A 25,703-nucleotide genomic window follows, 5' to 3' on the forward strand; every position below is an offset into this window, starting at 1 on the left:
CTTAAACTAATTGACAAATACAAGAGTAATTAATGTTACTAGTTTAGTAAGGTAAATAGAATGTTTGAGTTACTGCAATGATTTAGGAGTAAGCTAACAGGAATAAACAGTGTTTCTAGACACCTAAAACTCAGAAGCACTTGGCTATACTTTATAATAGTTTGTTCATGGTTATGAAAACACAAAAACAAAAGTCCATTGGTATAAGAAATGACTACGTACTAGTAATTGTATATATTACAATTCCTGGCAGCTACACTGCTTGAAATTCAACTGATCCTGAGATCTGCCATATTGAGCATTTCACCTAAAATTTTCACTCAACAAAATTCCTAAGCCAGTAAATGTTAATGGATAAAATCATCATAAATGAAATATTAAGATGTCACCAGTAATATTGATGAAAGGTAGTAAATAAGGTAAAATCTTTCTTAAAAACTATATATAAGGTAGTCCATATTTAATAGCAATGTGGATAAGGAGCAAAAAGTTACAGGGATATTTTAATGCAAATTTATTTATCTTCTCTCAAACTTTAATGATCTGTTTGGAAGAAAAAAATATTTTGCTATTTTACCTTAATATGCTATCTGTAATCATTTGGAACTTTGCAAAAAGAAATTTTTTTTTAAATAAAAGGACTTTTTCAATTATCTCTACTTACAGTACCATTTTGATTTCTTAGTTATCTAATTATCATATATTTGCCAGACCATACATGTTTAAAGAATCTGACTTTTGATTAAATTTCACCAATACAGACTGCATTAAACTATTCTGTTGAGGAATGGCAGATATTCAATGCTATACTCCAATTTAAGGCAACTTGTTTATTGTAATCACTCAAAATAACAAGAATAAGGTCTGATTGAAAAAGTACTTTAGCCCAGCCGGTGTAGTTCAGTGGCTGAATGTCAACCCATGAACCAGGAGGTCATGGCTGGGTTCCCAGTCAGGGCACATGCCCTGGTTTCAGGCTAGATTCCCAGTAGTGGGCGTGCAGGAGGCAGCCGATAGATGATTCTCATCATTGATGTTTCTCTTTCTCTCTCTCTCTCCCCCCCTCCCTTCCTCTCTCTGAAATCAATAAAAACATATTAAAAAACAAAAAGAAAGAAAAAGTACTTTACTTTCAACAAATACAACTACAAATTAGAAAATTTAATTTTCTATTCTAGTGTTGGTGGGGAGCTCATAACCAATGTTCTTGATGACCAACAGTTTGCTCTGTAGCAATTTCTGACCATATTTAGTGATACAATTTGAAACACTGAAGAATTTAAAAAAGAGAATATCCTATAATAAAAAAATTGTGATTTAAAAAAATTTTTCTTTTATTATTATTATGATTTTCTTTCAATATGAACTTGGTTGGAATACTTGGTTTTCCTTATTTATCATAGTTAACTGCATCAAGTATAATAAAACAAAAAAGAAAAATAATGAGATGCTGAAAGAAAGAAAATCAACTGCACCAAAACAAAACTAAAGCCTAAAAGTAATGACAAAGAATGGATGAAGAGAAATACCACTTGGATTTTTAAAAAAAAAAATTGGAGGCATATAAACTAATTCTTGCCCCCTTTGGAATAAGGATGGAAATAAATTAATTACACAACAATTTATAAACTTTAATCTCAGGGTTCAGAAAAGATCCATTAATTCAGCAAAAAACACACTGAACACATAACAGAGACTAGCAATAAGGGGTTCAGCAATAAATAAGTTAGTGGCTGTCTCAAAAATGCTCACAATCTAGTCAGGGAGAGAGATAGACTTACAGATTATACAATAACACTTTAAACAGAGCATTAGAACACAGTAGAGAGAAGTATTTACTCTAACTGCTAAACCAATAAAGACTTCACCTAAATTGAACATCGAAGACTGAATAGGATTCCATCAGGAGAAAAGGAGAGCAAGGACATTCCAAACTCACAGAAGAGCCTAAGACACTCATGGATGAACTCACATAGAAATGCATACTAATGCAAGCTGCCCGTTATGGCTTCAGTGTTAAGTGAGTGTAGTAGAACATTAAAATAGGAATTTTTCCATTTTCTTAGTTTTAGATAGGGCTCAATACCCAATGCTGAGAACAACAGGACTCAAGTACTAGAATTCAGGTGACAGATCATCTATGTAACACTTAGAAAGACTGTGGGTAAGGCATTCTTTAGCCTATCATTCACATAAAAAAATATAAGCATATATTGGAGAAGAGGAGCTTATAGTTTGCTTGAGGAAGAAATAGAACAATGATTCACTCAGAGTTTGGCCTATGTTTTTTAGAATATAGGACATGTAAGGAATGGTACCAGAAGTGGACTTAGGCCTAGAAAGAAACCTAAAGACAAGAAGGCAAGGTGACCTCAGTTTGGGCTACTACCTTAGAAAGGACCAAGAGTTCCATTCCAGAGTTTGTGGAATAAAGAATTACTGTTTTCCTATGGGACCGATAAGGGCGCCTAGAAAAAAACTAGCACTGGGCCACTTTTAAAGAAACTCTACCCAGAGGACTACAAAAAGAACAAGATAACCCCAGAAGAAAGAGGCTGGAGGTAGACCAGAACGTCAGAGTTAAACTAAGGAGGGTAGGCAAAAGAAGACAAACAAAGGAAGTAAGCACTGTATCGAGAAATCACAACTGGGTTATCCCCAAACAGTGGAAGACTGACAAACCCAGAAAAGTAAGATAAAGAAGAGAGAAGAGATAAAGACACCCGAACAGCATTTATCAAGGGGCAGATAATAATACTCAGATTGAGATTTCAGGTACAAGTGACAGGAAAGAATAAAGTAAATCTCTGCTTGCATACTATTGAGCTCATCTCTTTTAATAAATCCATTAAGAGTAGTAAATGGTGGGCAAAGAAGTTTTGATTATAAGGCCATAATTTGATATGATTATTGAGTTTGAAATCTATTCTATAAATATAGAATTAACATTTTTTAAAGAGTACTAATGATATGATTAAATGTTTTTAGTTCCTTTAGGGGAAACATATATCTACTTATTAAATATTAATCCATTTTCTGAGTTGCAGAAACTCGGTTAAGTACTGGGGAAAAGAAGTTAAATGCAGACTTTACCCTCAACAAGTTTACAGAGGAAACAGACATGTGCAAAAGCAGTAGCATTACATGTGCTAACCGCTAGACCAGGAATAAGCAAACACGGAAGGGTCCTACAGAAGGTCATCTAACAAAAGTATAATGGAGAAGGCACGGGAAACAGCTTACTTGCGGAGAAATCTAAAGTGAGACCTGAGGGAAGAGGCTGAGCTATACAGGCGATAGTGGCCCAGGGATAGAAGGGTATGTGAGAACTAAAGGCAGACAACGGCCCAAAGAAAGCATGACATATTCTGGGAACTGCAAAAAGTTTAGTATCAGCCAATCAATACATGCAGTTTGCAAGGAAAGAAATGAAGATGAGGAAATAGGAGGAGCCAGATCATAAGCCTGAACAGGAAATTTGGATTTTATCATAAGGACAATGGAAGGTTTTAGTAATGCTCATTTTTCATATACTAGCATACTGGTATAAGTTAAGCACTCTTTCACATGTTTTATTGTTTTTTCCTCACAACAACCCTGTGAGGTAGGTGTAATGACTCCCAATTAACAGATAAGAAAAAAACCCTAAAGCTGTTAAACATTTACACTTGATTAAATAGCTACAAAGTAGCAGTCAGGCTTCCAGATCAGAAAATACATTAGGAAGATCACACACACACTCACACACACACACACACACACACACACACACACACTAACTTTACCCACAACACACAGAAATTTAAGAGTCAAAAGACAAATTTTAAGTAATAATGCTTATTAATTCAGAAGTAAAGATCAGAAGATTTGCGGCACCAAGAGTTCTTTATTCGAACTTATACATTCAACTAATTCAATTTATATTGAGAAATAATTGCAGAATTCATAAAAATAGTCAGGAATTCACTAATATATAAAACAAAATTAGCAAAAAATGAACTTATTATATGAATATTTTATCTCCATATACCTGCCTGAGGTTACCAAGGGGGGGAAAAAAACACCTTTTCACATTTATTTTTAAAATATATAAATTCAAACTGCACACGTATGTCTATGAATATATAATTTATATTTTGAATGTTAAAAAATAATGTCTGAATCCCAAGTTTAAATGAAGTTACTCAAATATAAACCATTTAGTACAGAAAGAACTGTCCACCTAATGATAAATTGTAAAATCATCTGCCTATTTATTCATAATAAAACACCTGGAAGTTTTCACACCCCTATCAAATCACAAGAATTTATTCACACAAATTTGATAATTTTTAAAAATCTTTCTGGAATAAATATAAAAATATGCCAATTTAAAAGATAGAGTATATATTTTATAAAACTGAGAGTATCTGATAATTTAAAAATATTTAAAAATGTATGTTCTTTAAAATTAGTTTAAATTACATAAAATCTACACTCAAAGTATACTTCATTATGTCTTTTTATTTTCTCACCAATTTCACTATTGCTTCAGCTGATCCTAACAATTTTTTTTAAAGCCTATAATTGAAAGCTAGAAGTTGTCAAAGCATTGCTATAGAGGTCAAAGTCCATACATATCATTATTTAAAAGTCACATTTCCATCCATGTACTTGCTGACTTTTCCCATTTCAAATAGCAAATCATAATGAGGGAGGGTAAAGAACTACACGTTTCATTAGGGTTTGACTGCTCTCGATGTTGGATGTATGTCTGAATTCCAAAATTATGAGTGACTGTAAGACAAATCATTCCGGTCCTTCAGAATAAGATGAAGAGCCGTCCCTTGTAATCAATCTAATGGAAATACTAGGTTTCTATATGTTTTATGCAGTGATGATAATTTCTAAATAAAATAATGTTCCAAATATACAGTTTAACTAAAAACCAACCTTTTCCTTTATTTCTGATTACATGAATAGTACATGTTTATTAAATTCAAATAATATACAAGAATATTAAATTAAAATCAAAGTTTCCATCTAATTCCCTTTTCCGAATAATATACACTGGGAGTATATTAAAGTATAAGATTCATATAGTTAAAAATGGAATCAAATAAGTTGTAAAATTTACATCATCCACAGAAAGTCTAATATGTAACAATTAAATGTCTTGAATTGAAAAGTATTTACTGAGAAATGCACAATAGGTATAGTTTGTACCTTTTCAGCAAAACATTAAAATAACATAAAACATATGGTTTATTCTGTCAAATGTGATTATTTGGTTAATAAGATGAATGGAATTAAGCAATACTTACAATTACACTGTTTGCAGAAAATGCAAAGGAACCAATTATCGAAAATTAAATATTTCATATACTGATAAAATAGCCTCTTCCTAGAGATATATAAGTACATTATATTATGTCTAAACTATATTCTTTCAAATACTAAGGTTTACTTCTGCAGTACTTTCACTATTGAATGAAGTATGAAGTATGCAAGGGGGAAAATTCATGAATACTTTTTGGTAATATTTAACTACACACTACTCTGAGTATAAATATAGCCTAGTTTTTCTAATTTACCTGATGCTTCCATGATGAATAGGATATTGAGAATTGTACTGTATTTATCCCCCCCCCAAAAAGCAAAATAGTGGGGATAACTCCACTATAAAATTAGAGATAGCTGAAAATCCTTGTAGGAAATTAGACCTCCTCTTTTGACTCTAAAATACTATCCTTGGGCATTTAATTAATACAAATAATATTCTAACTAGAACACGATCACTTAAACCAAAATATCTTGGTTACATAATGTAAAGTGTAATTCCCAATACACAGAATTCTACCCCTGAATTGAACAGAAAACACTTAAAGAAAGGGTCTCTAGAAAATAATTTCTTCCACCCACCTCATTTTACAAGTACGTAAACTGTGGCCCAGAGAGGCTTTTATCTGCTTTCACTGAGAATCTATAGATATAGAGATATATACAAACATCATTTAACTTATGACACATAATTTGGATTAGCTAAAACAAATGACACTGTATTGCACATGACTAAAACTGTGAATACTAAGATCCTAATTTCTTGTCATAGAAATGTCTATAGACACACAAAAAATCATTAAAAAAACAACAACTGATAACTAGTGTGTAATCCTATTGACTGAAAAAGCAAAACAATATAACAATCCATAGCATATTGTTTAACAAGAGACACAGCAGTTTCTAATGTCATTTTTCTATCCTATAAGGCATGAACACGCCATACTATTACCAAAGACAGCACTCTTATAAATTTGATTTTACAAAGGAAAAAAGAAAATCATTAAATAATTGAATGGGAGAGAGAGACTAAAATACAATGAGTGGAAGTTTAAATATTTACTATTTCTTCTCTCCCAAGCTTTGCTTCAATATGTTAAAAAAATTCCAATTCAATGTTTCTAAAACAAAAAATGAAAATAAAAACTAGGCTCATCATAAACTGGTTTTGTTGCAAAAATTTTACCAAAGGAGTGAAAGTATTAAAACTAAGACATAAAATACAGCAAGCAAAGCTAATTAGGATGCTCCTGTTGAATTATAAGTTAATTTGCTACTTTAAGAACACAGCTCTAAAATCTTATATAATATTGGTTTGGTTATCTGAAGATATTTAAAACCAAATTGATTCTTTTTTAAGTTTCATTAAAAGCGCAGTATTTATAAAAACATTTGTTTCATTTGCTTTTAGAATAAAATAATATCCAAGGAGTGTATCCATTTGTTTGTTACTCAGCTCAGTTCCAATCACAAATTAGATGACCTTAACACAAAATTTAGAGCCAGGGAGAGCAGCACTGAGTTTAACTGACCTCAATACATTTTTAAATGATGCTTGCCAGTTATTTGTTATTGTCTCTTATTGGGTTTTCCAGTCTAGAGTGGGTACACAAAACACTTACAGTCCATGTAGTACTCCTAGTCAGTTTCACGCTGCAGATGGCACAGTGGAGAAATACCTTCTGTACAGGACCATGTGCAATTTCTTCTGCAGCTGTCAGCACCTAGGGGAAAGTGCGCTGTTAAACAGTTGCTGCGTTCCACCTCAGAAGTGGCTGCAATTCGGTGGTGGGTGAAGTGATTCCTGTACATATATACAGGGATGAAAAGTACTATAGAAAATGAAAATATTTAACAACAAAAGTGGCTGTCTAAAAACTGTGCCACAGCAAAACAGAATACATCATTCAGTCACAAGAGCCCTACACAGATGGGCTACCATTCATTTAAAAGTTGAATGTTAAGAATGATTGAAGAAAAAATAAAAATACAGTTATTCAATTCACAACATAGCTATATATCAATGTTTAAACATCTGTGTTGAAAATTAAACCCAAACATTGTATACTGATTTATAACATTATTTCTATAGTAATTTACCCCAAACTTGGCAAGTGTATACATAAGATTCTTCACTCTGTTCAGCTAATTTAACGCTTTTGTTTTAAATGACAATTTAAGGAAGAACAATCAAAATAGGTAAGATATCAGAATTTTAGCATATGTAACATTAAATATCTAAAGAAAAAGAAAAAACATTCTGAAATTCTTAATTACTTTATATGGAAAAACACAATTTAATGAAATAACTAGTCCTCAAAACTCACAATGGTTATATCATTTTTCATATAATGAAGTTTCAATAGTGATCCCATTATAAAATGACAACTTTTCTTCTCCAAAGTCACACTGAGCTAGAATCCAGATACAGTCTTCATCCTTAGCCCATATAAACAATGAGTTAACCAAGTGTACGGTAAATTTAGTTCATTAATACAGAAAATTATGGCCACATTTTACTTTTACTACAACACCATTTCTACTTATCTTTGATGGAACCAGAAGAGAGAATTCAAAAATTATCCTCTGAGAAATATCACTGAATCACCAAGCTATTTTCCTAATCTTCTATCTCAGTCACAGCTACGTTTATACTACTCTGAAGAAGCAACTGTTTATTTCAAAGTAACACATTTAGGTTCCTGGCAGATTGAGGGTGCTCTAAGAAAAGTCCAACAAATCAGAACGCTAAGAAGTGTCCTATACGTCAAGCTTTTCTGAATCTCACTTGCCATTACAGGCTTTATTTATTTTGGCATATATTCAGTGGAATCAGAGATAGCTGACAATTTCAGCTTTCTTAAATTCTTTCTAAAATACGGCATAGAATAAATATTTCCTTTAAGTGACAAGAAACGGTTAAGAGAAGAAGAAAGTACAGACTACCCTAGTCCAATTTATTAAAAGACACAGATCAAGGATTCCCAATCTGGGGTCCTTGTATGGCATTTAGGGAACCCAGGAGTTCTGCAAAATTGTATATAAAAATAAAGTCATATTATACAGGTTCATAGTACATTTTTATAGAGAAAATGGGCCATAGCTTTTGTCAGGTTCTCAAAAAGGCTCTGTGACTTCCCCCAAAAGTTCAAGAAACTACTGATGATATGAAGACATCCAACTGAACAAGTAGCAGTAATCATTTATTAAATGTCTAACTCTGAGCAGCTGTTTCTTCTTATGCAAAATGAGTAACAGACACAAGTATGTTTCAACAACTAAATGAAATAACTCACATGGTACAACAATTGACCTATTATTATCAGTAAAGGTAATACTGGTTTAAAAGAGCTACCTCAAACAACTGAAACTTCCTTATAGGGTCCCAAATTTGTTTACTGCTACGTAACTTCATATTACTATTATTTAGTTATATCTTCTACATTTATTTAGCTGTGTCTTCTCAAAGAGTCCAATTTCATAAGCTATATATTCCTGCATTATTTACATACAAAAATGCTAAGTACAAGTTCTGGAATACCGCTTTATACTCCTAGACTCTACATTTCTCAAAAAGCCCACTAGTCCCTTGTATGACACTGCACTTACTTGAAACAGGTTCAGATAAGTAAAACATTTGGCTTCAATTGTTAATATAATTTCCTTTCCTTTACCAGTCTCTCCTTTCATTCATACAATACATACAAACAAAAAGAATTACATGTAAAGAATCTATCAAAGGATCACACTTTCTGAAAAGGTTATTCAAGTAACACTTGTACTTTCATAAATGATTTTCCTTACTCTTCAGGTTAGTTTTCTGAAGGTAAAAGATACAAGAAACATTCATATATAACATCCTTTAAAAAGAATCCTTGAATTAAAACATGTAGACTAGCTTTGCCTTTAAAATTAATTCACAATATTATAAACAGCATTACAAAACAGTATCTATGGTGCTCTTCAAGGTGTAGTATCCTGTAAATAGTCATCAAAACATGACAAGTGAAATCTTATCAAGTATTAAGGACACTCAGTGAAGAAATAGATTTGCTAATATGTATGAAATAATAGCATATACTGCAACTACATGGTTGATTAACAATCATTTCAAATGTAAAGAACCTTGTCTAGAGTCTTCTCATGATAAAAGCTACACTGTGTATGTTCACACACTAATAAAATATACAGCAGTAAGAACAAAGGGAATAGGCTTTAAGTGAAGGAACAGAAGTAAGAGATGAACATATTAAGCATTCAGGGTACCTTCATTAAAAAGGATATGAGTAGAATATAGAGTATTTGCAGAGGTCAGTGAGGACAACAGGCACAGGCCCAATTATGCTAAGGAATATTTTATTTCAAAGGGTCGCATTTTGATAACCATTTTACAAAAATCGCTTTAGCAGCAATATGGAAGATGAACTAGAGGTGTGGTTCAACTGGGATGACAGCAATGGGAATACACAGGAATAATAAAAGACCTATTAAAAATGAAAAAAATATACACTATATAAAACACTAAAATAATAAAAACTGTGGGATAAGTCAAAGCTATTTCTAAAGTTTGAGCATAGAAACTAGCATTCATTCATTCATTTACACAACAAAAAATCGACTTCTCCAATGGGGTCAGGTCCCCTTTTAATCAATGGGTAAAAAGCTCTGAACAAAAATCCAATGACTTGTCCTCTGGAAGATTATACGCTAATGGGAGAGAAAGTAAGTATTAAATATATAATGTATGAAAATGATTCACATCTAAATAAAAAATAAAGCAAGTTATAGGAACAGAGTGACAAACATACTATTTTAACAGAGAAATCAAGGAAAAACTAAGGAAGTTGCCTTATTTGAAGGAAAAAATTTCCAAATAATGTGGAATGAATCCACAGACTACTTGGGATAAGCACACTGTAGACAGATGGAATAGTAAGAGCACAGCTCTAAGACAGGAACAAGTGATCAAAATTTTAACCTGGGGTCAGATTTCATAGGGCCCTGCAGGCCATAACAAAGACTTTAGATTTATTTTTAAATGTTAGAGAAAGCAACTGCAGAATTTTGACTGGGGAGTGATATAACATTTAATCCTTTTAAAAGGATAGTAAAATTTATGTAATAGAATATCAGATACGACTTTCCCCATTGTCCAGGGATTGGTAATTAGAACCCAAGACTAAGAAAAAAGGACCATCAATCAAGTATTTCTCATTCAGAAGACAGACTAAACAAGTGAGAGCCAACTACTACATAACTGCAACAGCTTATCTTTCTCAGTTCCTCTTTACCCCAGACTGCCCAATCCTACCCCATCGTGCATAAGTCAATCATCAGAATTGGCTGCACTGACTTAATGTAGGTGGACAGCGCTGTTACCATGAGTTACCAAGCAAGAGTGGCTCCAAAATATCAATATATCAATAAGAAGAGAAGACTGGGATCTTATCTCTCAGCTGGACCTCAGCCTCTGTTTACACTTATTTATTATCCTACTCCTCTCCCCATATCCATCTGACAAGAGGGGAAAAAAAACTTGGAGTTGGAAGAGGGGATGGAGAGAACTGGAGTCACAGCAAAGAGTGCCTTGACTTTGAAAGTAGCTGGACTTGAGACTCCAGACAATGGGGACCCCAACAGCCAGAGGCTATGGGTATACTAGAAAGGTAGAAATACAGAAAGAGTAGAAAAAGCAAGCCAGAACTGCAAAGTGTGACCCTCCCAAAATACCTCACCCTCTCCCCAAAAATGTTTTACACATGTTGCATCAGAGATCTAGTATTTGTCTTTCTTTCCCCACAGAAGGCATGAGGTCTAGTCAGTGTTAGGCAGAGAAGTAGAATGAAAAAAAACAAAGGTGCCACTTAAGATAGCCTTTACCCTTTTCATCTCTCTTCCAGGCATCAATACCCAGGACAAAAACTGGAATATAAATGAAAGAGCAGATCCCTCTTGGCTCACTGGAGTTAGCAAGGGACGACTAGATTCAAACCTTTCCACACGCCAAGGTCCTAGAAAAGCCTAAGTGTAAGTAGCACAAGGAGAAGAGTTGAAAAGTCAAGTTTTAAATTAGGCTCTGAGGCTAAAATTCAAGCTAGTCAGATTCAACTGACTTTTCTAAAGTCAGATGGAACATATTTTCTGAAGTGTCCAGAGAGCTATGACATTTTCTTGAGATGAGTAAAGAAAGTAACAAAGTGATCTGACCAATCACAAACAAAGGTTATACTGGAGAAAAATAAAAACATCCCATATATGCACAACCCAAGGACACAGACAATGGTGGGGAGAGGGACTGGGGAGGGGGAACGGATGGGGTGGAACAGGTCATTGGGGAGAAAAAGGGACATCTGTAATATTTTAAACCAAAAAAAATTAAAAAAAAAAAAAATCCTATGGTTGCAGTCCCACTTAATTCTCCATCTCAGTCTACACTGTGTCACAGAATGGTTAGTACCAATGAGCTGGTAAGTGCTTTTGACTTTTCCTGTCTATCTCAGTTTTAAAAACTGGCAATTATATAACTAATGGGTATTTTACAAGGAATTCCTTCAATTTTATCCTTACGTAAAAGTTATAGAAATGTTTTGACCATTTATAAATAATAGGTCTTATTACAAATACTAACAAATATAAATTATTCTATACATTTGTGGAGAATACTACATTGTATAGAAGCTAAAACATAAAATCCCTTAAATAAGACAGCAGACTTAGAAGCTTGACAGACAAAAGGCTACAAAGAAGGAAAAAGCACAAAAAGAAAATGAAAACAAATGAGAAGGTTTATTGTTTTAAAGAAACACTTTCAATATTCATATTGGAATAATCTAAAAAACAATTTTAGAGAAAACTCTGCTCTGATTCATAGCTTAATAACTTGGCACTTTTGCCTAAACTGAATCATACTCTTTCCAGTGATTTAATATTTAAATTAATATTTGATAGGACTTCTCTAAAAACTCAGGTATATCTTTTTAAATAAATTAAGATAAATTAAGATATCAGTATTTTACATGACTAAGTTTTACATAATCTTATCTGTTTAAGTGACATCTGTTTAAATGACAATATAGCATCTTATTACACTGATGTTTATAATTCTTTATGTAATGTTCCCATTCATTTTACAATCACTCATCATCTTAAATTATGTCATGTATATTAAACATATCAGTCAGTCCTTTTCAGAGATACACCATAGTAAAGAGAAAGTAATGGGAGACAAAATTACAAAACTAAGTTGTGTGTTCATAGCTTTTTTCTGGTCTACTTTTTCATATGATATAAGAATATCAGTTATAAATTGTAAAGTGTAAGAAAAATCATACAAACTCAAGTAATCCAATGCACATGTTCACTGTTAGTGAATGTCATCCAAACTGTCAACACAATATTAAAGGACAATCACAGAGCTGGAAGACTCACACTATCTGACTTCAAGACTTACTATCAAGCTATAGTAATCAAGACAGTACGGTCCTGGTGAAAGAAGAGACAAATTAATTGATCAATGGAAGAGAACAGAGAGCCCAGAAATAAACTCACACAAATACAATCAACTGATCTTTGACAAAGGACAAATAAAATTCAGTGTTGAAGAACAGCCTTTTCAACTAATGATGCTCCCACAACTGGACATCCACATGCAAAAAAAGTAAAAATAAATCTATATGCAGATAATAAGCCATTCATAAGAATTAACTCAAAAGGATCAAAGACAAAGCTATAAGACTCCTAGAATACAACATTGGAAAAAATGTAGGTGACACTGAGATTGACAATAACTTTGTAGGTGTAACACCAAAAGCATAATCCATATAAGAAAAAATTGATCACTGGACTTCATTAAAATTCAAAACTTCTGCTCTGTAAAAAAACAGTGTTAAGAGAATGAAAAGACAAATCTTGATGGGAAGAAAATATTTGCAAAACACATATTTGATAAAGGATTAGTAACCTAAGTATACAAAGAACTCTTAAAATTCAACAATTAGAAAACAAACAATCCAATTAAAAAATGGGCAAAAGATCTGGATACCTCACCAAAAAGTACAGCTGGTGACATGTAAGCATATGAAAAGATGCTGAACATTATATTAGTTTCTTAGAGCTGCCAACAAAAAGTACCACAAACTGGATGGCGTAAACAACAGAAATTATCTCACAGTTTTGGAGGCAAAAAATCCAAAATCAAGATGTTGGCAGAGTTGGTTCCTTCTGAGAGTTGTGAGGGAAGGATCAGATTCCAGGCCTCAATTCTTGGCTTAGAGATGGCAGTCTTCATGTTCCCATGGTATTCTCCCTGTATGCATATCTCTGTGTCCAAATTTCCCTTTTTTATAAAGACACCAATCACACTGGATTAGGACACACTATAATGATCCCGCTTTAACTTGATTAACTCTGTAAAGACCCTATCTCCAAATAAAGTCACATTTTGAGGTACTGGGAATTAGGACTTCAACATATGAATTTGGGGGAGACATAGTTCAATCTGTAACAGTTATGTCTTCATAGAATTGCAAGTTAAAAGAACAATGAGATAGCACTATGCACCTATTAGAATGGCTAAAATCCAAAACACTGACACCACCAAACATTAATACGATGTACAGCAACTGGAAATCTCATTTACTGCTAGTGGGAATGCAAAATGGTACAGCCACTTTGGAAAACAATTTTACAGTTTCTTTCCAAGTAAACATACTCTTACCATATGATTCAGCAATCACACTCCTTTGTATTTACCCAAATGAGCTGAAAACTTATGTCCAAACAAAAGCCTACACACAATGTTTATAACACCTTTATTCATAATTGCCAAAAATTGGAAGCAACCAAGATGTTCTTCAACAGGTGAATGAATAAACAAACTGTGTTTTGTCCACATTATGGAATATTATTCAGTGACAAAAAGAAATGAGCTATCATGCCATAAAAAAGACGTAAAGGAACCTTAAATGCATATTGCAAAATAAAAAAGTCAATCTGAAAAGGCTACATAGTACAAGTGTATGACATTCTGGAAAAAGCAAAACAACAGAAAAAGTAAAAGGATCAATGTTTATCAGAGATTCATAAGGAGGGAAGGAGGAATGAATAAGTGGAACACAGTGGGGTACCTGGGGCAGTAAAACTGGTCTGTATGACACTGTAATGGTAGATCAATGTCATTCTATATTTGTAAAAATACAGAGTGAATTCTAATGTAAACTATGGACTTCAGCTAATAATGTATCAATATTGGCTCATCAACTGTAACAATTGTACCACACCAACACAAGATGTTAACAATAAGAGAAACTGTGTGGTGGGGGTCAGGAGAAGAGGGGCACATAAGGGTCTATGGCAACTGCCTGGACTTTTTACTAAATTCTTCTGTGAGCCTAAAACTGCTCTAAAAATTAAAATCTATTCATTTGAAGGAAAAAAAAAAGCTACTGTTCTATTAAGATTGACAAGAAGTAACAGGTTTAGGATAATTACATGAAAACAGAAATAGGCCCCCAAAATCTAAATGCAAATGCTGACAATATTACTTTTTCAGCAGTAGTCATGACAGTAAATTATGGAAAAGATACATTATATCTGATTTAAAATATGGTGACTTGAGTGCAATGCAGGTAGAGAAATAATAGTAACACTGTTATAATGGCTGATATGCAAATAAGTTTATCAAGGTAAAAGTTTTTTGTTCCTCATTTTTCCACTGACATTCTTTTGTAAACTATTGTTTTATATAGCCTTACCTTTTTCTTTTTTCCAATTTGAAGCTTTGTTCTCAGGTTACTTGCAGTTAAATGGAACACAGTGAAACATAATAAGCAGTTCATATATTCAAAATAAGAAATAAATCTAAATACACAGCTATCAAAACTTGCTTTCATTACACACAAGTAACATTTCCAGTTTCTAGGGTCACAGTTTGTATAAAGCTATGTGTTCATAAAGGAAATTCATGCTAAAATACTCAATAAAATTGTAATCTATAAATAGAAAAGTTATAACTGGCAAACAGGGTTTAAATAGGCCAAGACACTTTAAATTTAACTATGTGCTATTTTAACTTCAGAAACCCAGATAAATGCAATGGATAGAACAGTATAAAGAGTTTGAGGTTATATTTTTAAAAATATTCATGCCATACTTACATTAACCATTCTTAAATTCCCTAGCCTACCCGATACTGCAATATAAAAGTTCTGACTAAAAAAATTCAAGGGTAGGTTTTCCCTCCCAGTTTACATGTTAAGTATCTTTCTTGGATGCAAAAGAAAATTTATAAGGACAGGGAATTTGAAATTAACTATGAAATGAATTTTCACCAAGAGAAGGAAAAAGTGTTCTATCCTTTGAAGTCTAAAAAATTAGTTATTTTTCTAACGTGTGTAGATCTATTCATACCATTTATTTTCTAATATTCCTCAGTAATGTTTATGACTGTAATACATCTTTCCTAAAAAAAATCATCAATTTTAGAAAAATGTAAAATATTCTGGTAGTTATGTTAAAGAGCATAATTAAACAGATAAAATTTGGTTAGGGATCCAACAATGTAGAATTTATTCCTGCCTTCATCATATATTAAATACTCTCTATTGGCTAGTATAACTCTGGGAAGGATACTAAATGCCTATTTTTAAAAATATATTTAATGTCATTTTTATATGATGTGGCCAGGTTTATACTGAGACTCTCTTATTATCAATCGCTGTTGACATTTCCTAATCCAAATATCCATGAATGATATTCAAAAGAAATTACATATCAAATGTATATTTTATAATGACACTAAAAACATATACATTTTATCAGACCATCTCCCTACATTAAGGATGCCAAAAATGTACATGAATTTCTCAGAACTCCATATATAATTTGTCATATTTAATAATACATATTTTTTCATTTATCTTTATTGTTGAAAGTATTACAGATGTCCCCTTTCCCCCCACTGATACCCTCCACCCCGCATCCAACCTCCCTCCCCTACCAGGCCTTCACCACACTATTGTCTGTGTCCATGGGTTATGCATATATGCATATAAGACCTTTGATTAATCTCTCCCCACCCCTGCCTTCCCTCTGAGATCCCTCAGTCTGTTCCATGCTTCTATTTCTCTGGATCTATTTTGTTCCTTGGTTTATTTTGTTCATTAGATTCCACATGAATGAGATCGAGTAATACTTGTCTTTCTCTGACTGGCTTATTTCGCTTAGCATAACCGTAATGAGCATTACAATTTCTTTCCCCACAAAGTTATAGAAATATGACATTGAAATTATTCATTGTGAATTTAATAATATAAAAAATCTGTTGAATAAGAAAATATAAACTTATTTCCTATAACAGGGCAGAGATTATCAAACAAAACTGTTTACTATAACTTTCTGAGGCTTTTTGGAGATAATAAAAATTAAGTAACAACAGTCTTCCCAACTCACAGACAAAATCATATTAAGGGATAAAATTATGTTATTTTGAGATTTTTCTAATTTTTAATATTTGATAACTCCAACTCGTTGCTTATACTAGAATATTCTATTAGTATAACATAAAAGTTATGAGGACAGACCTTAGGGACAAACTATGAGCAAATTCCATCTCTGCCTCTAATTGTACAGAAAAAAAAAAATTTACATATGTACTGTATATGCAAATATACATATACATATATAATGTATCTCTAAGTATATATAGTTAATATGTGTATACACACACACACACATACACACATACTGTACATACATACATGCTATCGGCAAATCACTTAATCTCCTGTGCCATTTTTCTCACAGGATTATTGTGTAAACTAATTCAGTAAATATATGGAAAATAGGTAGTTATACCTGTCCTTGTCTCATAGTAAGGTGCATATAACTACCAGCTATTATTATTATCACTGCTGCTACTATTAATGTTAAGTTTAAATATACCAATATTTGTTTCCTGAAGAATATAATTATTTCCAAATGCTCTATCACTGGAATAAACTGAGTAAGTTTGAAGACTACTGCCATTGAAACAGGAAAATAAAGCATGAATTTTGAAATATACATGGGATTTTTAGAGACTAGAGGGAAGGACTGAGAGCAGGGATTATCTTTCCTCACAGAATACTTTGAACTCTCTTGATTTTAAAACTTATTTGCATGTCTTAAGATTTGTGAGTAGAGATAATAGAAATGCATCCTATCCCAAATCTTTTTGTTCTTTTAGCAGCAGCTGACACAGTAGAATAATTTCCTGCCTCACTGTGCTGACAGTACATCACCTACATTCAGAAATTATATATTCAGCAGCAACGCAATAGGTTTCTGTCTACACTGACGAAACAGGACAGTAAAATTACACAAAATAGAAATGATTTATTATTATTATAAAAGAAAAATCCAATGTAGTAAACAGAATTTATTCTGGCAGAGTTACGTTTACTTTAAATTTCAACTGTTTGACTATACCATTTTTTAAAGAAATAAAGTTCTGTTTATAATCTTTAAGTCTTACAAACAAGATATAAAAATTATCAAACAAAAGAAAAATTTTAATAGGATCGACTCATCAGTCCTCCAATTTTAATTATCCCTAGTGTGTAGAACACTGTGCCCTACTTCAGGCAATGAATGTCGTTTTAAAAATACTGCTTAGAAGAATGGTGGTAAGTGGTAATTAATAGTTTATATTAAAATTTTGTTACTGAAAAAATTATTCTTCACTCAATATGTAATAATTTGCATATGTGTGGTTGTGTATCATAGCATATTTATAAACTATCAGATTTTCCTCTAATTCAGATATATGAAAATCTAGTGGCTTGCCTTACTTAAAGTGATTTTTAAGATATATGTTCATTTAATTAACTTGGCAACAAGAAGTATAGAAGACTTTTGGTCTATAATAATGATAAAGTACCAACCTCAGGTTCTAGAAGTAAGTTCTCAGATTCAAATCTCTCTGCCATTTACTAGTCAAGTGATATTGGGCAGATTACTTACCATTTTGTTCCCTCATCTGTAAAATGAGGATAACGGTACCTTTTTAATTGGATTTGTTTGAAGATTAAATGAAAATCTACATTAAACATTTAGAACAAGGCTAGCATGTAGGAAAGTACTCTATAAATGCTACTTGTTGTTATTGTTACTACTATTACTACTGTTATTATTGTGGTTAGGTATGAAAGACTGAGCAGACTCCCTTTCGAAATTCCACTAAGATGACAAAAAGGTACAAAACCAAAGGACAGGGAGAACGTTTTAGAAAATGAACAGCTCAGGCAGATAACTAATAACTGATTTAGCACAGCAGACAAAGCTGAAAACTACATGGCAGAAAAAGATTATAATGTAAGAATCAATATAACATGCCTCACAGAAAGTCAGGGGTAATGTTAGCACTAAATACTGAAGGATTCTCTAAAAGCCTAAGTAGAGAACATTTTCACACGCAGGCTACGGCCCCATTCCACATGATCTCTTTTCTTTTATCCCTAGAAGATCAGAGTGCTGAATATCTAGAACCAGAGAGGATCCTGACTTAGAACTACCAGGCACAACATAGGTAGAACACAGGGACAAGGCTCAACTGGATCTGAACTGGTTCTTAAATGTTCTTTAGCAGGCAGATATAAACTATCCAGAAAGAGTATCTGAGTATTCACTGGGGAACATTTAAGACCCCAGAAAACGGACATGTAAAGACCGCAACCTGGAATCTCACAAGAGAAATTCTGGTTCTTTGTTTGATCACTCAAATAAAGCCATTGAGGCCACAATTCTTGCTCCAAGAATCACAGGTTCAAACCAGACCTGTAGCACCTCATTAAGTCAAGGCTTTCAGAAAAGTCTCCGACATGAAAGACCAGAACCAAAACAAACAGAAAAATATACTCAGAAAAAATGTCATACAAGAGAAGAAACGATGAAAAAATATTATCATCCACACAGACATAAGACGTCATAATTAGTCACAAAGTAAGAACAATGTGCTATGTTAAAAAACAGAATAGAGAAACAGAAACTTTTAGAGACTAAACAGCTGAAATACAGCATTCAATCAAAGAAAACATCTAGAAAATCTCCTAGTAAAGTATAAAGAAATGAAAAAAGGAGAGAAAAGTAAAGAAAATTAGAACAAATACAGTAAAACATATGCTCAATGATCAAAGATTGAGAAGAGAAAATTGAAAGTGAGGAGAGCAATGCCTTCATAATTTTTTTTTTTTAGAGAAAGGAAGAGAGGGAGAGAGAGATAGAAACATCAATGAGAGAGAAACATGTATCAGCTGCCTCCTGCACGACCCTTACTGGGGATCTAGCCCGCAACCCAGGAATGTGCCTGACAGGGAATTGGACCAGTGACCTCTTGGTTCATGGGTTGATGCTCAACCACTGAGCCACATTGTCCCTGGCACCTTCATAATTTTTTAATTTGATTTTAGAGAGAGGGGAAAGGGAAAGAGAGGTCAATTTTTTTGTTCCACTTATTCATGCACTCATTGTTGATTCTTTTATGTGCCCTTTTTAAAAAAAAAATATATATATATATATATATCTTTATTGATTTCAGAGAGAGGAAGGGAGAAGGAGAGGGAGAGGGAGAGATAGAAACATCAATGATGAGAGAGTCACTGATCGGCTGCCTCCTGCACACCCCCACTGGGGATCAAGCCTGAAACCCAAGATGTGCCCTGAATGGGAATCGCACCTCCATCTCCTGGATTATAGGTCAATGCTCCACTGCTAAGCCATGCTGGCTGAGCCCTTTTTTGTAAGAAAATTATTTTATAGCCTACAGTTATATACATAAACTAATAATTAATCAAATACAAGGATGAGTTGAAGATATTTTCAAGTAAGCAAACTTCTACAACTCTTGTATCAGGAAGCAGATAAAAGTGTATTTCGAGAACAAAGAAAAACAAAGGGGGAGGGAGAGCATGGGATTCAGAAAATAAATAATCTAGCACTGGGAGCCCTGGCTGGGTTGCTCATTTGGGTTAGAGCATTGTCCTGATAAACCAAGGTTGCAGGTTTGATCTCTGGTCAGGGCACATACAAGCAGCAAGCAATGAATGCATAAATAAGTGGACCAACAAATCAATGTCTGTCTCTGTCTCTCTCTTTCTCTCTCTCAAATCAACACATAAATTAAAAAAGAATCTAGCACTGAAGAACAGCCTGGGTTAAGTCTCAAGATGATCTGCCATGCACCAGGCATTGAAAGCAATCAACTTAGATTATAGAACAACCATATGGAACCACATTTGAGCATTCAAGAAATCATTGAAATGCATATAACAGATCTATTGAAACATTTAGGAAAAAAACAGTAGGTATACAAAATATAAGTAAATAAAAAGAAGATAATTACTAATTCCAGAAAGAAAGAAAAAGTGGCAGGAAAAAGAAAAAAATCACAACATACTGTTTAACTAAAAAATAACCAATATATATAAAATAATAGAGCTGATTGAATGCAAAATAATTGGATAAGTATCTTGAGAAAGTGGAGTGATTACTGTGTAAGTATGCTGAGAAAATGAGATATAAATGTAAGAATAGTAAATTCCCAACAAATAAAACAAGAAGTAAATTAACAGAGAAAAAGTTGATGAATCAATAAAGAGCAATTTAAAAGTGTTATTTAAAAATATGGAAATGCCATAAGAAATAGCTCCAAGAGTGCAAAGTCATTGACTCTGGAAACAGGGCTTGAGGGAGAGAGAGAGCAACAGAAAGTGGATACTTAATCTGGTTTAGAATCTTTTAATACTATTTTACTTTTAAACTCTGTGCATATATTATTTGTTTTAAAATTAATTTGATTATATACATTTTGTTAGATAAATTTCCAACTTACATTGAGAAATAATATGTGATTAATGTCAATTTCTAAATTTTAACATAGTGGTATCTCAGTTATCCAGCACCAGCATGGTTTTACACACACAAAAAAACAATTCTAGAGATGAAGTTTATACTTTTGAGTGACAAACTTTACTTTTTTCACCAACTGTTAAAAGATTTTTAAAATTTTTTGAGTGATTGATTGATATTCCTTACCTCTTGATGATTATGTGTTATTATTGTGGATATCACTTATCATACTTGCATCAAGCCCTCTGAGGTATACAGAATATTCTATCCTACATTAAATGGCTTTAGGTCTGTCTTTATAACTTTAAAAGAAGAGTAAAAGATAGAATGATCTGGTTTATTAGGAATTCAAGTTAATAAAATTGATTAGAACTTTAACAAATATTTAGAATGCAATAATCAAACTAATACAGAAAAACAGCAAGCACATTATGCTTACTTACAGTATGCCATTGTCCTGACCACTTTTCATATTAATTTCAACTCTGGGAGGTAGGAAGTATTATTTTTCCCATTTTACAGATAAGAAAATGAACAAAAAAGCAAAGTGACTTGATGAGTTAGCTAGCAAGTGACTGAGTTGAGATCTGAACCCAGGGAATTTGATTACAGAGCCTGTGTTCTATAATGCTATGTTCTGCTTCGCATTATAAATCTATTGAACTCAACATATTGTCTTTGATTATTTAGAAACCACTTTATAATGTTGCAGGGTCTAAAGTACATAACTACAAACTATTATTATTGATATATGAGAGATATATGAAAGTGTGTTCAAAATTAATAGAATGCCTGATGCCAAAAGATATTCACCTTATAAATTTAAAAAAAATTATCCCACAAAAAGTTATAAATCGACAAAATTACATATGAGCCTCATTTAACTAAGTCAATGAATAGTCTGTCATTTCTATTTTTCTCCTACAAATAATAGTACCACTAGTATATCTGGCAGTTTATAAAGTCAATTAAATATAAACAATATAACACAATAACATAGAGGAACAAGATAATCATCATCTTGAAAAGAACTACAATATGAAAAGCTTACTAAATCCACATATCCCAAAACATAGTATTATACTGCATTGATTCTGAGGCACATATTCTTCCTCAATTTTTTTCTTTCTTGATACATAAAGTAATTATGCATCTCACAAACACTGGTACTTCAGATTTGATAAAATATGGTAACTAACAGTTACATAGCACTGTATCAGGTACTATTCCAATTGTTTTATACATATTTACTAATTTAATCCTCACAACTATTCTGTGAGGTAGATACTATTACTCTCCCTATTTGATATATGAGAAAGCTGAAACACAAATTAAGTACATTACTGCAGTTCATGCAGCTACTGACTGGAAGAGTGAGGATTCCAACTCTAGCAGGAAGTCTAGTTCCAGAGAATGAACTCATTAGTGTGCAGTAAGGCCACATCACTACACATAATTTGTCTCTTTCTCTGAGACCCCATTACTCCTAATGCTTTTTCTTCTCTGAAATTGCAACTGCTTTTTAGCTACAGCACCTTCTGTAAACAGAACCTAGTGTTTCTTTAACTGTATAAGAATAAAAAGTAAAATTTAAAGTAGAGCTACTTGGTTGCCAGTGAGTAGGAAGCATAAATGGGACAATTAGTCAGCATTCATTCTTCAATTCCCTGTTCAGCTGCTTCTCACCCCTTCTCTTATAATCTCTTGGAATATAAATCCTCAGTATACTTTCAGTTATGATTAAAGATTAAGGAGTGGATTGACATACATGTGATGTGGAATAATTCTTTCCTAAAAACAGAAGTTCCAAAATTTTCACTACAAAAACAACTTCAAATTTATGCCTCAAGAAACAGTGTGCAATGGAAACTTAAAGTAAGAATACGAAGGAAGAAATGTTAAATGGTTTTCATTACAATTACCTTTATGAATAATTTCTCTGTGAATCCAAGGCATTCTTCTTTGGTAAGCAGGAGAACCTCAAACACTGCTAAATAAGGTAAAAATCAAAAACCTATTTCTTATATAATTCATAACCACACACAACTTGACACTGAAACAATGAGATTCACTGAGGTCATAGTCTGTATTTTGGTAAAGTTTTTACATACATCATCACTGACCACTGTTCCTTGTTATAGGCACTACAATATCCATTTTTATATCAGAAATTATAAAACAGGGAGATCAAGTATCTTACCGAAAATCACATAGTTGGCAAATGATAAGATATAAATTCAAATTCTGTTCTGCCTTACTTCAAAAGCCTTTACTCTTTCATCTACTGAAGAAGGTATGTTAGTAAAATAAGTGAAAATTACAACAAAACTGACAGTTTCTAATGCTATTATTATATAATATGCAAATATGGTTAAGAACTATTTTAGTTATAAAAGTATGTCTAACAGGTATGTCTTGTTTAGTGTTTCTGTGAGATGAAAATGTTGAGCCTTTAAGAACTATACCTGAATTTTAAATACCTTTATGAAAATTTTCTAAAATGCATCACACATACTCCTAACTTCTTAAAATGTAATACAATTTAAACATTTCTTGATGAAGCAGGGTCATCAAGACTGTTAGCATCAACTCTGGCTGGTGTGACTCAGTTGGCTGAGTGTCATCCCATGCACCAAAAGTTAGCTGGTTTGATTCCCAGTCAGGACACATGCCTGGGCTGCAGGCTCAATCCCCAGTAGGGGATGTGCCAGAGGCAAGACAATCAATGTTTCTCTCTCTCTTTTCCTCTCTCTCTATAATCAATAAAAACACTGTTTTTAAAAAATCTATTTTTATTGTTTAAAGTATTACAGATGTCCCTGTTTTTCCCCCACTGATCCCCTACCCTGTATCCACCCCACCCCCAGGCCTTCCCCATACCAATGTCTGTATCCATAGGTTATGCATATAAACATATAAGTTCTTTGATTTTTAAAAAGAGACTGTTAGCAACAGTAATTACACTGTGTGGCAAGGTAGCGACAAGTGTAGGTAGTAAGAGCTATTGAAGGCAGTAGGCATCCTATAACTTTGTTAAAGAAGTCCACGCTGAGAAACGACTGTCATTGGTCTTTCTCCGTCTCAAAAATACAACAGCTGACACTGCTCTCCATCTATAATCACTGCACCTTAGACTCTTGCACTTTCTTAAGAAGAAAATGTTATCCCCAAAACAGAAAACGGAGAATTACCCACCAACTGACATGTCTTTTTTTTCTATTTTACAGTTAAGTGCCCTTTCCCCCCTCTGAAATTACAAAGACATCCTTTCTTCTCTCTCCTCTGACTTCTTTCTGTGCTATTGCATCTGCTGTTGTCCTACAGCAACAGTGCTTCCACAGTCCACCACTCTCTTCCCTTTTCTTTTCTTTACCTTTTTTCTTTTTTGTCTATCTAGTCTCCTATTACTTCTGGGCTTCCATGAATAAAAGACCAGAAATTCAGTGTGACATAAGGCCAAGAAATAACAAGAAGTTGCATAGACAAAAAAAGAAAAAAGGTAGGCCACGGCTCATGCATTTTTTTAATCTAGCATTGATCACTGTTCCACAGGAAGGACCAAATGATATTATGTGGAACTGAACTAACTACATAATGTAAGCAAATCACCAACAAATGAGATTAAATAACTTAAAATCACCACATTCTCTCTTCTACTAGTTTTCTTTTTAATCTTCTTTAATCCTTGATTGTTGCCGAAAATTTGACAGAAGAAAAAAGGAGCATGAGAATGAAAACGGAAAGCAGGGTTCTCAGAAAAAGACCTTACAAAATGGGCATTCATATAGAGAAAAACATAACTTAGAAAAGTGATCTATGGCATTTTTTTTTAAATGAGCAGATGGAAACACATGACACAATTGAAGAATAGGTAGAAACATGCTGAATGATAAAGATAGAAATGAAAATACAATTTGGATAATAAAACTACATGAATTACATGAGTGCATAACAAAACAGCTCAGCAAAATCTTAAAAATGCAATGATTAAAGAATTCAGGCAGTATTTAAGGTTACTGAGAAGTTACCATTGTCATCAAAATAAAAGTTACATTAAAAATCAACTATATGGAGAATGCTATATGCATGGGCTCTCCAGTCTGGCTCCAATGGTTGCAACTAAAGAGACTTAAAGTTTTTGTGCTTCCATTTTCTAAGTTATTGGGTGGATAACATATACACAGTGTGTTGACTATAGCCTTGTAAATAGGACATGCTCATTAAATGTTATTTGTTGTTATTACTAATTATTTTGCTATATTGTCTCCCTTCACATTTATTATCCTACTTTTTAGCTAATAAGGAAATTTAATACCATAATATGACCAAGGCTACAGAAGCAAAAGTGTATTGATGAAAGTAAAATAGAAGACACTGAGAAACAGGACCCACCACATTCTTCTTTCTAACTTAGTACTTCTTACTGACACTGGCAATTTCCATCATCAACAAAAATTATGGAAAATAGAAATCATCATGGTAAGAGAAATATATCAGAGCAA

General features: G+C 32.9%; 1 protein-coding gene across 3 annotated transcripts in view; it reads right to left on the minus strand.

Moving 5' to 3' along the window:
* The window catches only part of NOVA1 (NOVA alternative splicing regulator 1), a 145,423-nt gene that overhangs the window by 90,978 nt on the left and 28,742 nt on the right, over nt 1-25,703 (minus strand). The window contains exon 2 of one of the 3 annotated variants that reach the window (XM_016209516.2): nt 6,942-7,043. The exons of the other annotated variants lie outside the window; for them this stretch is intronic. Within the exon in view, the coding sequence (XP_016065002.1) occupies nt 6,942-6,948 (7 nt within the window). The 5' untranslated portion in view covers nt 6,949-7,043. The remainder of the gene's footprint in view (nt 1-6,941; nt 7,044-25,703) is intronic. 3 annotated transcript variants of the gene reach the window in all.

This window comes from Miniopterus natalensis, chromosome 1 (genome assembly GCF_054644295.1).
Source record: "Miniopterus natalensis isolate mMinNat1 chromosome 1, mMinNat1.hap1, whole genome shotgun sequence".
Lineage (NCBI taxonomy): Eukaryota > Metazoa > Chordata > Mammalia > Chiroptera > Miniopteridae > Miniopterus > Miniopterus natalensis.